Source organism: Leuciscus leuciscus (assembly GCF_965113295.1).
Source record: "Leuciscus leuciscus genome assembly, chromosome: 15".
Taxonomy (NCBI): domain Eukaryota; kingdom Metazoa; phylum Chordata; class Actinopteri; order Cypriniformes; family Leuciscidae; genus Leuciscus; species Leuciscus leuciscus.
In genome coordinates this window covers 40,426,573-40,443,495 of record NC_138739.1, presented here as the reverse complement: position 1 = coordinate 40,443,495, position 16,923 = coordinate 40,426,573, and the positions used below count along the sequence as shown (strand labels likewise).

Here is a 16,923-nt window from a genome sequence, read left to right as displayed (position 1 = left end):
TAATGTCTTCCACCAACATCATTTCGATTTGCCTCTTAAAGGGATACTTCAGCATACTTCAGAGATTTATGTATTTTTTGTCTGGAAAAAATCTTCCGATGACGCAAAAATCGTAATTTTGCGTCATCGGAGGATTTTTTGGCCAGAGGTGAGAGACTACAGCCAGTAGTAGGAGCTCGTTCCGCATGTTTTCAACCCGCCCATAGTGGGATCTCACTCACAGAATGTACAAATAGTGTCAAACATATTTTTTTGGAAGCTAAGTTAACAGGCTCTTGTTTTGTGGAGAGAGCTGAGTAGTAGGAGAAAGCTGAGTAGTAGGAGAAAGCTGAGTAGTAGGGGTTACCATCCTCTTTTTCCCGGACATGTCCGGCCGTCGAGATCGTCCAAAATGTCCGGAATTCGGCTTTTGCTTTCTACAGTCGCCATTCATTATTTACATGCACACCTTTTGTTTCAATCTAACTGAATTCATTCCGATTTGTGTATCTGAATGTAGTGTTTACATGAACGCTAAACAAGTGATTGGTTGATGTGCGTTTTAGCATTGCTAAGAAAATTCCCGCTCCTCCGTGAGAGATACGAGACCGGTGCGTCTCACAGGTGTCGCTCATCAGTAATCACACCACCGGCCTCGCGTCGTTCTCCCACGGCCCTCAGTCTCGTCCTGCTCACCACAGTAAACATTATGAATGGCGACTGTAGAACGCAAAAGCCACATCCCAGACTCACGATAAAATGGTGTCTTTAAAGTTTCAAGTCAACTAGTAGCCTAGCCTAGTTGATTAACTGCGCGCTCTTACCGGTAGGCATGACTTGGGAGTGGCCTCGTAGGGCAGCGAAACAAGTGCATTCTGGGAGTTGTTGTCTTTCATCCACATGAGCCAAAAATAAATTTTCTGGCTTTTTCTCAGTCTAGAAGGCTCCAAATTCAAAAATAATTTCATATTTCTACTACATAAATGACCCATTTTAAATGCACATTCATCTTTCCAGAGGTGAAGTATCCCTTTAACAAACTCTTTTAACTTATTTTACTTTTCTTTTTTGCTGGTAAGGTACGGTATTGGAGCAAGATGGATAGGTCTGGCATGCCCCGTGTCAATTTTGTACTCAACCAAGAATGTATGGCCTAGATGTTCATCAAATAAATCAGCAAAAGATCTTAACAACTTTTAATGATGTCAAAAAAAAAAAAAAACTTTTGTGGACCAACTACAAATACTGGACTGTAAGCCCCACGCATACTGGGACTTGGCGTCATCAAGTCCCTCCAGCTCATCTGAGGCCTCTGGCACATCACCCAGAACAACTGTTCTTTTATAAAAAAAATATCAACAGAAAAGCAAAACAAAATATTATATTCAGAGGCATACAATTTACAATTAATCAATCAGCAAATAAGCAGAATAAACGGTGCATCAGACCTGTTTGTTCCCTGGATAAATATGCATGTGCTCCTGTACGTTAAAGCACTATAAATAATTTAACATGCACAACATTCAATCCAAACTAAAATTCGCTCTCGCCGCTCTGCCAACAATGCAGTAGAAAGATTTGTGGACGACTGAATGCTTGGTCTTGCAAACTTTATTTAAAGGGGCCGCAAAGTAAACAAGCATGTTGATCGGTATTTGTGCAGACTGACCACAAGTAGGGTAAAAGTTAACTTCAATGAATCTTTTAAATGTGAAAGTAGGAAATTGATCAATGGAAAGAACTCAACAATAATCATTGCATGTTTGCTAACAAAATCAACCAATTAAAAGCCATATGTGTGGTTTGGCTTTTGTGTTCATGGTAAAATGCTAGTCTAATTTCAACATGCAGTTTATAGGAGATGTTTACTAGCCTTGGTCTTTAATTAACATTAAACATAAATTTGTGTGCAGCCTACATATGGAAGTAAAATAATGACAAAAGTTTCTGAAACAGAAAAGCTTGTTGATTTGCAATACTTGAAAAAAATATGCATTGCATTAACCCTGTTTGCATTTTAATGCATTGTATTTTTTATGGGCTGAAATTCAACATAGTTTTATATTTAAGCTGTGAATATTTAAATTCAAAACATATCACACACGTTTTCATTATTAAAAATTCAATAATCCATATTCACCTTTCAGATTTCCCTTCCAAAATGTTCATTCTGTTTAAAAATACAACCTATAATATTCGAAAGGCAATTTTAAGTCCATTTTATTTCGCTTTACAAATTCGCTTCCATAAATTCAGTGGTTCAAATTCGACATAAAATTCAACATTTGACATCCGGGAACGGCAGGAATATCAGTAGATTGCCGATTGATAATCTCCATAGCTGTTAGTCGCCCTCACCAGCAGGGGGTGCAAGTGGCTGTTGACGAAGAAAACTAGACTTCTTGACTAAAAATGGATTTACAGAAATGGAGCAAGCGGTCAGTAGTTGTGATGATTATCAGGGCCAGTATATCTATGGAAAAGCTGATAAAGACATAAAAGCTGTGTTTACATTGAAGTCTTCACTGTTTGTACATGTAAGCAGCTTTGTCTATTGTGACCGAGATTATAATGTTATTCCCCGATGCTGATATATATTTATCTCGGTTGTTTAGTTTTCTTAACTTTATTTTGCGGCATAAGCATAACTCAATGGAAAAAATATAGTTATACAAAAGACCAAACTCGCACCTTATTATATAAATAGTGTTGCAGCCTTCTTATCGAAATTAACATGATCAACCTCTCCTCCATTTTGCTTGGGAACTAATGTGATCTGAACCAAAGTTTACTTGACTGCGTTCTTAGGAATCCTCTTAAGCGGAGGACTTCTACATTTCGATTGGTTGCCGCCGAACCGCGTCGTGGCTCATTACCATAAAGTTGACCTGACTTCAACTCTCCTTGACGCTCTCACCGTCCAAGACGCGCCGTGACAAAAATCTGTACAAACTAGATGAAGCAAAACATCATAAATTTCACCTGCACTCTTTTGTACTTGTGCAAATCCGGTCGATCTCAAACAAGTCTTTAGAAAACAGCAGAAAATCCATGAAACGCAATCACAGATCCATCCACCGGAGGCCATGTGACCTCCACGGTTAGCATGCTAGTTGTTTTGCCCAGATACATACACATAATAAAATATATACACCTCTCTTGTTCTTGCTCACGTGCCAGTGATTACCCCTCCTCCACGTGCCAAAGTTGCAATGTGTGCCTTAGGTTTACAACCTCTGGCATAGGCAATTTGCAGAGTGAAAATTACCCCACAGCACCATCCAGCATCCAACCAGCACTAATATTGGTATAATCGGTTTGAATGCAGATACCTACCGGTGTAAAAAAATATGATATCGTGGCAATTCTAGCGCATACCAAATGTAAATTTTTGCCCCTAGCTGCAACAGGTAATTGTGAAAATTACACTGATCAGTAAACTGATGCGCACATAACTTTTGTAAGTGATGTCATTTTACAGTAGTAAAACACCTAACGAAAACAGCAAGATAACAGCTAGCAGTCCAAAGCATGCGGAAGTACGTTATATTAATGGTTCTTCAAATAGTCTTAAGCATTTAGTTTCATGCTAGCAGGTTTCGGTGACTAACTACAATATTCTTATCTGTTAGTTGTATAATAGTATTTCAAAGTAATGCGACTCCTTTCATTAACAGTCTGTTCTTTTAACATGTATTGATTAATCGAAGTCATCAACAAATTAACATCAAAATAGTTCTTAGCTAGTCGAAGTGTATGGTATGAAGTGTTAAGGTGTGGTCAAATTTACCATTGCTCTGTGAAATTGTGTGTACAAAAAAACTGTAATTTCAACTAGAATCCGGAACGTCACGAAAGGGCGAAAGATTTCGCAACGGGTTCAAGTTGGTAACATAAATTCGCCGTGTTGACCAACAGAAAGATGCTAGGTCTAAAAGTGATCTCAGTGTGATCGTTACACTCCTGACAATGGACCTTTTTTAGTAGATGAAATTTATATTTATAAATAATATGCGCCTTTAGGGAGAAACTAAGTTGCAATTTTACTTAAAAAACAACTTTTTCCAGAATTTTGACCATAGCTCAGATGTTTTCAAGACGTTGTAGCTTTTTTACTTACAAAACAACTTTAGTAGCGCGTTCAAACACTACATCAGTGGTTTTGATGTTTTGCGCATACAGCCGAGGGAACTAATAACAATCAAACAAGTCTTGTTCACTGTAGTAAATTGGTTCGCAAATTGATATTGCCTCCTTAAGTACAGTAGCTTCAATGGAGCTTTGTTTTAGAAGCTAATAGCATAGCTAACTGTTTTTCTGTCAGGACCACTATCGTCGAATACGATTGACAATTAGCATACAGTTTGGATTGGCGGTATGATTCTACTGTATGCTCGATTTTCTTAAAGGATAATTCCGGTATTTAGCACTTTGAGTCTCTTTTCTGGTTTGTTATGGATGAACTAGAGTGGTGGACACAGAAATGTTGACGATGGATCCCGTCTCGACTTTTTGACTCGTTTAGAATCGCCTTTGACCGCTTCAGAGTGGCTGTCTAGGGGCATGCACTAACATGTCCTTAAAACAACCCTTAACGTTCGTTTTCAAAACGTGCAACTCACCGAGTGGTTAGTGGTGTTCGTTGATGATTAAAAACAAATATATCGGTGCAATGTATGATTTCAATCCGTGTTATTTGCTATAGTGGAACAATTTTTTCAGATACCTCACAACCGCGTATAAACTTCCGCTCGATATTTGAGTCTGTAGCGCAGTGATATCAACGAGCAATGAGTCCTCCAACAGAAATCAATGGGATTTTACAAAATGCCAAATAAAACACGACAGAAACTGTATTTCGCTACGCTACTTGTTTTGGAACATCAACGAACACCACTAACCACTCGGTGAGTTGCACAGTTTTGAAAACAAACGTTAAGGGTTGTTTTAAGGACATGTTAGTGCATTCCCATAGACGTCACTCTGAAGCGCTCAAAGGCGATTCTAAACCAGTCAAAAAGTCGAGACAGGACCATCGTCAACATTTCTGTGTCCACCACTCTAGTTCATCCATAACAAACCAGAAAAGAGACTCAAAGTGCTAAATACCGGAATTATCCTTTAAACAACAGTTTGACTAATTAATCAAATTATGAGCAATTTGTAACTTGACAAATTATGAGTGGCCTATTACTTGGGGAATCTACATTCCCTCCTTAAGTGGCATCGATGTAACAGCTAGTACTGGAGCTACTACTTATACTCAATTGCAGCTTGACAAATTAAACAAATCTTGAATGGCTTGTGACTTGGAAAGCTCAAGTTGCAAGGTAGCTTCCTCAACACTAACAAAATGAGGATTTTTGTTACTTGAAATCACTTGTGTAAGTGTACAGCAGCCTCAGAAAGAGATCTCTCAGTGAGCGAAACATCCACATGGCTCTTCTTGTTCGTGATGGCTGAATGAACGACTGATTCAATAGGCCACCTGTAAGGCGTTCACTTACAGACGGTCACGGTGGCAAACGCTGTGCAGAGCAGATGCGGCGAATCTAATTCCTGTAATTACAGACTTTTGCCTTCGTCCCCATTTGCATGAGCTTTTGATAAGCTGAATGGGAAAAGGTCAAATGTTGTTGGCAGGAATTACGATTTGGATTTATTTCAAATCATACGAGCCACAAACATTTTGAGAGGCAGCTGTTCTGATAACGTCATCGATACGTGTCGTAGCATGAATGTAGGACCGCTTTGAGGGCGCTTACACGCTAGAGAAAGCTCTGATTGTAGCATGGGGCGCATAATGCAGTTTGAGGGTGTGGAAAGAGTGGGTCAGTTTGAAAACTATTTCAGTGATTTCAGTGGAATGAAACAATGTCAAAGTAATGGACCAATTAGATTCATCTGGGGGCGGGAAAAGCATATTTGCATATGGATAAGCATGTGAATTGTGAATGTTTATATGAGAAATGGTAGTTTATGTGTTGTTTTTGAACATAACAACTCCTCTATTCACCTTTACGAACACCCCCATTAAGGTCCCGACCCATTTACCGTAGTTCTGTGAATTTTCACCAAAATAGAAATCATGTCATAGTAAATTTTGCATAAGCGTGAAATATTTATGAACTGTGCATCATACATAGCTACAATATTTACCATAGATAATGGGCCTTTTTGCCAACAAAAGTTTGGCAAAATGTTGCTAATGTGATCGCACCTTTGGACTGACGTAAAGACGTGATGCAACGCTATGCGAAAGTATTATGCAAAATAGATGTATAAATGTCCCACTAACTTGATGACAATATCATTGTGTGAATTGCAGGGGGTTGAGGCTTGAACGTACCCAGAAGAAGTCAAAATTAAAGTTTGAGAGTTTCAATTCTACATATTCAGAGCGTGTATTTTTACCAGACATCAAACAGATGCTACTGTTGCAAGCGGAGGTTACCATAGCAACAGTTCCGTTTCCATTACATCATCAGTATCGATTTTCAAAACACTTTCATATTCTATCTATTTGTTGTACGTTTATACATATGATTAGTAGGCTATATGACAGTTTTGTGCAAACATTTTAATTTAAGATTATTACGCTGATTTTTTGGCAAGCCAGCCTCAAAATTTCAAGAACAAATACCTAAAACAAATTCTATTTAAAAGGCTTAGTAAGGTTGTTTAAAACAATATGTATTGTCAAAAACAAATACATTGAATTAAGTGTGCAAACATTGAAATGTGCAAACATTGTAATTTCTATTTAAAAACATGTCTTAAATACAAGGAAGGAAAATATTTAACAAGAAAGGCACAAAGCAAATGAACAGACTGAGAACTTTATCGAATTAGATAAAAACATATGTGGACAAACTTTTCCTTTGGGCACATTTGTAGTTGTATGGTAATATATTTCCATATATTTTATTGCAATATCGCAAAGTGTTTAAAATGGCAATAATATGATAATAATCGTGATAATATCATATCGTGGGGCCTCTGGTGGTTCCCACGCCTAAAAATAAAAAAAAACTGAATAAAAGTCTTTGCTCACATTTAGATGAAAAAATTATATATGTAATATTATTTGATGCATGCTTATCTGCTGATCTTACAAGTCTGATAAAAGCATATATCTTATCAGAATATGAATGTGCATGATTTAACAGTTCTGAGAATGATATACAGAAACTGCATAAACATATGAATTCTGACACTGCACTGAAATCTCAGTCATTTTTGTCTCCTAAGATTAAAAAGCTGCACTTCTAATATCAAATTAAACTAAGTGATAGGTTGACCTTAAATATATTTACATATAAGGTGTCAAGTAATTTTTTTTCTGCCAGCTTCCAATAAAAGCACTTAATCGTGATAAAGGGATTAGTGAAGCACATTACGCCGCTGCAGAGAAATCTGCCGGTTTGAGACGAATATTTCTTGTTTCCTTTCTGCACACGTGGCAGTCTTATTTCTGTGAGTAAAATCCAGCATAATGTGCGACTGACGTGTGCGACCTGGAGTACAGAGAGACTCTCCAAAGCCATAATGCCCACGAATGCAGACTGTGACCTGTGTTTTAGCAGTCAATTCTGCTTTTAAAAGTAATGGCCTACGAATCAGACCTTTAGCTGAAGCTTTACCTAAATTTGCAGTCAAGTATATCAGTTATTTATGTAAATATGAAGATTTATGACAACTTTACAACTTAAATTTCAAAGATGCAACCAATATGTTTAAGTGAATCGGTAACACTTTACAATAAGGTTAATTAGTTAACATTGGTTAATGTATTATGAACTAACAATGAGCAATACATTTGTTACAGTATTTATTAATATTTGTTAATGTTAGTTAATAAAAATACAGCTGTTCATTGTTTGTTCATGTTAGTTCACAGTGCATTAACTAATGTTAACAAACACAACCTTTGATTTGAATAACGTATTAGTAAAATGTTGAAATTAATGTTAACTAAGATTAATAAATGCTGAAGAAGTATTGTTCATTCTTAGTTCATGTTAACTAATGTTAACTAATGAACCTTATTGTAAAGTGTTACCAGTAAATCAACTGTAGTGTCATAGTTGTAGATAATCATAATCATAAAGTTATAATATGTATAGGTTTGTGACCTATTTAACTCTAGTTTTCATGTATTTTTTACTTGTTAAAGTAGTTGCAAAGACATTAAAAGAAACCCCCCAAAAAAAGTTGTATTTTTATTACTGCGTAATAATGTAAATAAAAAATTTAATTGTGCATTAAATCAATTTGTAACATTTAGCATCTTGCATAATAAGGCATCAGAACAATATTTTTATTATTTTATAATAATAATAAATAATAAGTAAATAAATCTAATAAATAAGTATTATTAATGAATTTATTGCATCTAAAAACATATGAGGAGTTGAGCAATAACATAACCCTTCAGGTCAGATGGGAAAAGTTTGGTCTCTTGGATTCCTTGCAAAGCTGAAATCTTGTTGCATAATAAATGTTCATAACTGTGCACCAAAAACTACCATTCTGACCCTTTGTGTCTTATAATACAGACTAAAATATGCTTAAATCTGAACCTGACTTTCCTCCAAAATGAACAAAATCATCTAAATTCTCAAGTAAGCGAATATCTGTGATTTTAGGGGTTAAATGAGGAGCGAAAATAAGTCAACATGCATGGAAACAGCAAGCTCTTAAAAAAAATGAAAAAACTTCTCACGCACAGCAAGAGACTTGAGCAAATGGCAAATAAACATCTCACGTCCCCGAAGTCACATTGTCAAGCCCAATTATCAAAGTGCGTATCATAAACAAGCCGGGAACTTTTCATTTCGACTCCATTCAAGAGCCTCCCGGCAGGAATAGCCTTTGCTATTAAAGCAAATCATTATCCAAACAAACAAACAACAACACAACACACAAAAAAAAATCCCCAAATACCTTGCGATGCCCAGAGGAAGCCTGCGGCCGGAGAGATGGGGGCGATACACTTCTTCCTCTCGTTCTCAGCAGCTTCTCTCTCTCTGCGGCAGAAAAGCGAATGCTTTGAGACTCGGTGGCATATTTAATTAGAAGCAAGCTGTTTGCACTATCAGTGTGAGGATCTACCTCGCCAATCTCTCCTGAGTCAATCTTCCCCATCTCTGATTTTCTTTTATATTTATGCTGGAATATTTAATTGTAGACAAAAGGTTACTCGGGCTGCATTCACTGCACACAGGCAGAATAATCTGCTTTAAAAGGCTTGACATTTCAGGCTTTTGAAAAAGGCTGAAAAAAATTATATCCCTGCTTTTGTTAATCAATGAAGTAGAACTCTCCTGAACAAAAGAATTAAATTGCTTGGTTGGTTTAATAAAACCAACAGAAATCTCTGCTTCCTCTGGGCTTTTGTGTGTGTGTGTGGAGATGCAGCACATGCACCCGCCACTGTAATTCCATATGATTTGGGGGCAAAACTCTCATTTTTGTGGCTTTTGCAATGCTATTGAAGCTCCAGACGGCGTGCCAGGAGAGCGTTTGTCATTAGACGTGACTTTCGCTGACTGCGGCCCGGTCCACTACAATTTACAATTTCTGTACTGTCTTTTGCCGTTATAAAAACGCTGTAATTATGCAAATGATGGGGGTAATAATTAGGACCTTCAACCGTGCATTGTGTTGCTGCAGTGAAATCCATCCCGATAGGAAGAGCCTTGCTTGTGTTTCCCGTGAGTCTGAAGCGAGCCGGGGGGAAACTTTAGCCAAAGTTGATCAAATCCAAGAACGAATTAAGATGAAATTGTATGATCTTCAAACCTGTGAATATAGTTATGGTGCGTTTATCTATTGAAGGCCATTTCTGCCACATGAGGGGAAAAAAGCATGGTTTATTAGTTAAAAAGACAAAATTGTGAGGCAATTATGAGATAAAATGATTTGATCGTGTAGCAAAGTCATAATTATGAGATAAACATCAAAATTGTGAGTCAGAATTATGAGATAAAATTATTTGATCGTGTAGCAAAATCTTTAATTATGAGATGAACGTCAAAATTGTGAGTCATAATTATGAGATGAAACAATTTGGTCATGTAGCAAAGTCATAATTATGCGATAAATGTTAAAATTGTGAGTCGGAATTATGAGATAAATTAATTTGATCTTGTAGCAAAGTCTTAATTATGAGATAAACGTCAAAACTGTGAGTCGGAATTATGAGATAAATTTATTTGATCGTGTAGCAAAGTCTTAATTATGAGATAAACGTCAAAATTGTGAGTCATAATTATGAGATAAGTTAAATTGATCGTGTAGCAAAGTCAAAATTATGCGATAAATGTCAAAGTTGTGAGTCCGAATTATGATATGAAATAATTTGATTGTGTAGCAAAGTCATAATTATGCGATAAATGTCAAAATTGTGAATCATAATTATGAGATAAGATCATTTCATCATATAGAAAAGTCATAATTATGAGATGAAAAGTCAAAACTATGACGCAGCATAAATTGAGATAAAAAGTCTAAATTAAGGCATACTCAGTCATAATTGTGAGATAAAAAGTCTAAATTGTAAGTCATAATTATGAGATTAACATCAAAATTGTGCCATAGTTATGACATGAAAAGTCAAAATTATGGCAAACTAAGCTATAATTGTTCAAATTGTCAAAATTGTGAGTCACAATTGTGACTTTTGTGAGATAAAGATTCAAAATTGTGAGTAATAATTATGATATGAAAAGTCAAAATTATGATACATAATTTGTCATAATTATGAGATAAAAGTCTGAATTATGGCATACTAAGTCATAATTGTAAGATAAAAAGCCAAAATTGTGGTATACTAAGTCATAATTTTGAGCCATAATTGTGAGATAAAGTCAAAACTGTGTCATAATTATGATATAAAAAGTCTAATTTGTGAGATACTTGAGTCATAATGACAAAAAGTCGAAATTATGAGATACTATGTCATAATTATGAGATAAACATCAAAATTTTCATAATTATGGCCAACAAATTATTATCAACATTGTGAATCATAATTATAACAAAAAAGTCAAAATTATGATATACTAAGTCAATTATGAGATAAGTCGATTTTATGAGCTAAAAAGTAATAATTATTACAAAAGTCTTGGTTATGACATTAAAAAAGTCCAAGTTATGAGATAAAACAATTTACTTTTATGTCATATTTATGATTTAATGTAAATTCATTATGGATATTTTACATAAAGAAAATAAGACTATTTAGGTCCATTAAATATGTTTTTTCCCATTATGACATATGACATATATTATTTTCATGACTATTACATAAGCAGATTTCTCCCCCAGATGGCATCATCGCAATGTAATTAAAAAGTCATTTATTTGAATGAAAACATGTTTTCTTCTTATTCCGATTATTGTCAATATTTTTCATTTCATTCTCGACACTGTGTAATAGCAGTAATGTCTATATTATATTACACTACTAAATTTAATGTATACGAATGTATTACAGTTTTTTTCAAATTGCTTTACACTAAAAGTGTTCTCACTCTGTGAAACCATGCACCGAATCTTCAGACCGAGTCTGCAAAACTGCAAGCACATTGTACGCCTTACGAAATAAAATTATTTGATCGTGTAGCAAAGTCATAATTATGAGATGAAAAGTCAAAATTATGACACTTAGCATAATTATGAGATAACTAATGAGATAACCCCTTGAATTTCTGTTTATAGTGTAAATATATATGTATATATATTTATGCGTATGTATATATATTTATGTGCATGTATATATATATACACATACACACACACAAAGCACTTTCGAAATAAAGTTGACTTTCTGACTTGGCTTGTATGCATATTAAGTGTATATATACTGTATATATATATATATATATATATATATATATATATATATATATATATAACTGTGATAAAATTCCTCAGTTGTGCACATACTGTATACAGTGTACACACGTGTGTGTAGTTTGGTGTGTAAGTGGCTAATCATTTGATGTTTGTGTGTAGATACTTCGCAAAAATATATTTTTTGAAAGAGTTTAAATGGTTTTGAATGAAGTGTTTGATTTTGCAAGAGATGTCTGATGTTTTGCATGTTGTGTGTGTGTGTTTTGTGGTTTTGTTTGTAGAGTTTCAAGATATGGAGCCATAATTTCAGAAATTGTGTTTAAGAATTTTGAAAAAAACTAATACAATTATATTTTTATAATTTTTTTGAATCACTACAGAAATGACAATGAAATATTGTGTGTGTGTGTGTGTGTGTGTGTGTGTGTGTGTGTGTATATGTATGAATGTGTGTGAGTGTGTTTATGTATGTGTTTGTGTGCATGAGTGTGTATTTTTTAATGTGTGTGTGTGTGTGTGTGTGTGTGTGTGTGTGTGTGTGTGTGTGTGTGTGTGTGTGTGTGTGTGTGTGTGTGTGTGTGTGTGTGTGTGTGTTTGCTGTTTGCACTATATAATGGGAATGAGATTTTTGCATAACAGTAATGAATATTTGAGAGTCTTGTGCCTTAAAATTTATTTTGGGTGAAACATGACCAGTGGAATAAGAGACTCACTCATAAAGTAGTCCTTTGTAAAGTAGTACTTCTGATGATATGGATAACTTTCGTCTGTTTAAAGTTATTATTTTTATTTATAACTTTTTCCCCTCATTTAGCTCATAGAAAGTATGTAGGCTATTTATAATATCTACTTAGTCTATGATATATTTTATACAAACAGGCCGCTTTCAAATGGACAGATACGGAAATAATCTCCGCTTGTCATTAATAAATACCATTAGGTACTTATAATTTTTAATATTATGGTTACCTTCACATTTCTGCACGCTAGGAAACCAAGCTTGCTTTTGCAACTGACGTTTTACGACGCAGGTTCGCGCTTTGCGACCATAGGTTTGCGACGCACTGGCTTGTTTTGCGGCAGGTCGCTGTCTGAAGTTCAGAAGTCCCCATAACAACAACACATGAGCCTGACATTTAGCAGTCAGTTATGATTAAAGTTATAACTATAAGCGATCACAACACAGGGTCTTAGCAGAGAAAATGGCAAGTATTTCCTCCTTCACTTTAACCCTGGCGTCTGGCGTAATTCTGGAGCGTTTATCAAGTCATGTAATAGGAAATGAAAGGTAGCATTAGCGCATTGCTAACTGATAGTGACATTCAGTGCTGTTACTGACTGACAGCCTGAGCAAATCAGTTATTTGAGATAGAATTACATTCAAGACCCGTGTTTTCTTTGCGTTTTTAAAAACGTAGTATGTTTATTTAATATGTTATATGTAAAACATGACATTTTTGCAGTCTGGCTGGACAACCATATCTGGTGTGATATTGTCTAATACTGTAAATTGGTGAGATATGATTATTATGATGCATGTAATCAATGTAGTGGATGAGAAATAACCTGTATAAGGGATGTTTTATGATTGACGGGTCTGATGTGTGGTTGTTGCACTGAATAATGCAAATTGCCTCTCAATTAATGCAAATTGCTCAATCAAGGGTTATTGTTTTGTGTGTTGTAGGCCAGTACCATGGTGGCCGTGGGCATTACCCTGGCAGCAGCAGGGTTTGCAGGTACGACTACAGCGAAATATGACCAATTTACACAGGAACATTATACATTTCCATCTGTGCATTAATTACGCCTGATTGTTTCCTATCTGGCCCACTCTCACAGGTCGCTATGCAATGCAAGCCATGAAACATATGGAGCCGCAAGTGAAACAAGCTCTGGAAGCATCCAAATCTGCAAGTTATATTTCTCACATTATGATCCATCCATACTTTATCCCTGTAAACTCATGCATATTGTATATGTGTGACAGGCTTTTGGTAGCGGATACTACAGAGGCGGGTTTGAACCAAAGATGAACAGGAGAGAAGCTTCCCTTATTCTTGGCGTCAGGTAGTCTATGTTTTCATAAACAGTTTCATATTCATCAACGAGCAAAAATATCATATTATACACTACAGTTGCTTGTTGTAAGTTTAGATGTAGCCCATGTTTATTTACACAAAAATAATGCAAATATTTAAACATTAAAACATGGTTATTATAGTTAGCTAAACCCATAAAATGCTGCTTGAAATAAATATAAAAACTTTTTTTTATTTAGTTTAACTTTATGTAACTGAAATAACTCAAAGTAAATTAGAAATTACTTTAAAAAAAACTATGCAGACATATTAAAAAAAATTAAATACACTAATTAATGCTTTAACTAAAATTGAAATGAATTTTTTTTTAAACATTTTCGTTTTTAATTCCAATAATTTTTATTAAAAAATCGTATGTTTTCTGCTTACTGCTTTCCACCCTGTTAATATGCACCTAGTGTCACGCAAATGTCCACCCTGTTAGGCAAAATTTATACATTTTCATTAATCTGTAATCAGAGAATATATTAAAAAAGACAAAGTTGAAATTTGAGCATTTCTTCAACCCCTGTTACGCCACATTTGATCCTTTATTTCTAAAACCTGCTTCCGAAAGCACTGCTTTTCCATGTACACCTGCGCTATACAGACATGTACACACAAGACCCATTCCCATTAAGATCAATAACTATAACAACATGTATATTTGCGTCCACACCGACGCACTTTAACCTTCTGTTTATTCTAAGCGCTGCTCATGTCGTCTGCTGCTTTAAATGCTCGTGCTTGGATGGATTCTGATTGGCTGGCAACGTTTTTAATCATTTATCAGCTGAAAAAAAAAAAAAAACTTGCAGAGTTGTGGACTCTGCTATTCTCACTGAACTAAAATAATTATTAAAACTTTATAGATATAGTCATCATCCTTGGTGTGAACGGGCCTTTAATCTGCTCTCTGAGCCTTAAACATATGTTAATGTAGATGTTAATAAATTCAAATGTATTTCCAACCCTGTTAGGCAAAATTTCAAGAGAAAACCATTAAAACTTTAAGATCAGCTGCTGATCATAACAGATATTTTTTTGCATTTTCATTTTTTTTTTACTTTACATCTCCACCATGTTAGGGTCCACCCTGTTACACATATATATTACAGTGTAGTTGTTTTTACGAACGGTCATTCATTTGCGATCAGATAATATCTACAACTGTCAAAGTAAAATTTTGAGTGCTTCTTCAACCCTGTTACGCCACATTTGCATTACGCTGCACTGTTTTTCATTGTTTTTTTATGTAATCATGCGCTGTACTGACCTGTGCACACAAGGCCCATTCACATTAAGATCGATAACTATAACAATAATAAAAATACATTTCATTTAAAGGCGGCTTTCATGGCACTCGACAAGGACACCTTACAGTTTTACTACGGTTCAATTTTAGAAAATGACTTGAAAACCAACTTTTTAATTCACTTAAGCACTCACCAAGAGCAGAAGAGGGAAACTTTGAAGAAGGTTTAGAAGACAGATAAAGTTGGGTGTCGTCGGCATAACAATGAAAATGAATATCATATTTCCTAAAGATGCTGCCAATTGGTAAATAATAAATAATAAACAGAAGAGGTCCTAAAACAGAGCCCTGGGGAACACCAGTGACAACATAGGTGGGTTTTGATTTAAACTGTTTAAGTTGTACAAATTGAATGCGGTCCGTGAGCTTAAAGCCATACCAGTAATTCCACTAGATTCCAGCCTGCTCAAAAGTATAGGATGTGAAATGGTGTCAAATGCTGCACTAAGATCAAGAAGTATAAGTATTGATAAAAGACCAGCATCAGCAGCTAGTAATAGATCATTAGAAATCTTTACAAGTGCAGTTTCAACACTGTGATGAGAACGAAACCAATTTGCGTTAACATTCTGTTTTTTATAAGTACATGCTGCATTTGTCGTCTGCCAATTAAATGCTTGGATGGAAGAAGTTGGATGGATTGTGATTGGCCGTCAGTGATTTTATCGTTCATCGGCGGGGAAAAAAAGTCGTTCTGAAAGTGATTCCAACGATACCGTTCCTGTGTCGTCATAGCTGTGGTGTGGATGTTGCCATATAATTAGATAAAACTTTATAGTTATAGCTAAGACCCGTTTACATCAAAAACGATAAAGATAACTATATTAGCATCCAACACACAATACCATTGTTTTATTATAAGTGTGCCACAGTTTTATCGTCTGATGCTTTAAATGCTCGCACTTTTTAAAGTGGGGCTGTTAATGTTTTTATAATTCATCAGCTGGAAAAAAACATTCTGAAAGTGATTGCAACGATATTGTCATTATGGTTATAGTTGAGGAGGCGTGGACTCGGGAGAACTAGCATGATTACTAAAACTTCAGTTAAACTTCTCATCCTTTGTGTGAACGGGCTTTTAATCTGCTTTCTGAGCCATAAACTTGATAGATGTTAATACATGTAATTCAGTTTGACCCATGTGCATTTCTTAAGGTTTTCATTCTCTTTCCTGTAGTCCTACCGCTAACAAAACCAAGATCACACAGGCACACAGAAAACTGATGATTTTAAACCATCCGGACCGAGGTGAGACTTTCTCTAGGGACTCATATTTTGTAGTGGCTTAATCATAACCTAGAAACTCTTCAGTATCTGAACTCCTCTGAGCTGTCCGTGTCGTTTCTTCGGCAGGTGGATCCCCGTATCTGGCCACAAAAATCAACGAGGCTAAAGATTTACTTGATGGACAAACAAAGAATTAGACCTTCATCGAATGTTTGAACGAGCCACTTGAATTATTTCCTGATCATTAAACACCGTGTTGTCATCTCCATCTGATCTCCTTTTTGAGCTGAATGTGGATTCAAATCAGATTGATTCCCTTTTGTTTAGGACAGTGTGAACAGCAAGATCACGTTTAATTTGAATTCAGTTAATGGTGGGCCACTATCATGTGTGTTTGACGGCTCACACCAAGCAACTTTCCGTTGGTCAACTCAACGCAGTGAATCCATGTAACCAGCT

General features: G+C 35.5%; 2 protein-coding genes across 5 annotated transcripts in view; one reads left to right on the top strand and one right to left on the bottom strand.

Moving 5' to 3' along the window:
- The window catches only part of LOC309475376 (uncharacterized protein), a 140,977-nt gene extending 131,784 nt beyond the window's left edge, over positions 1 to 9,193 (bottom strand). The window contains exons 1-2 of one of the 4 annotated variants that reach the window (XR_014197616.1): positions 9,094 to 9,193; positions 8,926 to 9,008 (exon numbers count right to left, since the gene is read on the bottom strand). The gene's annotated coding sequence lies outside the window, so the exon portion shown is untranslated. Of the gene's footprint in view, positions 1 to 8,925; positions 9,026 to 9,093 lie in introns of those variants that run through there. The other 3 variants (XR_014197617.1, XR_014197618.1, XR_014197619.1) reach the window with 3 other exon arrangements.
- Positions 9,194 to 12,899: 3,706 nt separating this feature from the next.
- On the top strand, positions 12,900 to 16,730 carry dnajc19 (DnaJ (Hsp40) homolog, subfamily C, member 19). Its single transcript, XM_082138150.1, is given in 6 exon segments — positions 12,900 to 13,046; positions 13,529 to 13,580; positions 13,684 to 13,829; positions 13,832 to 13,911; positions 16,415 to 16,485; positions 16,591 to 16,730. Coding segments are annotated over 6 exon segments (423 nt in total). The 5' UTR covers positions 12,900 to 13,043; the 3' UTR covers positions 16,662 to 16,730.
- The last annotated feature ends 193 nt before the right edge of the window (positions 16,731 to 16,923 follow it).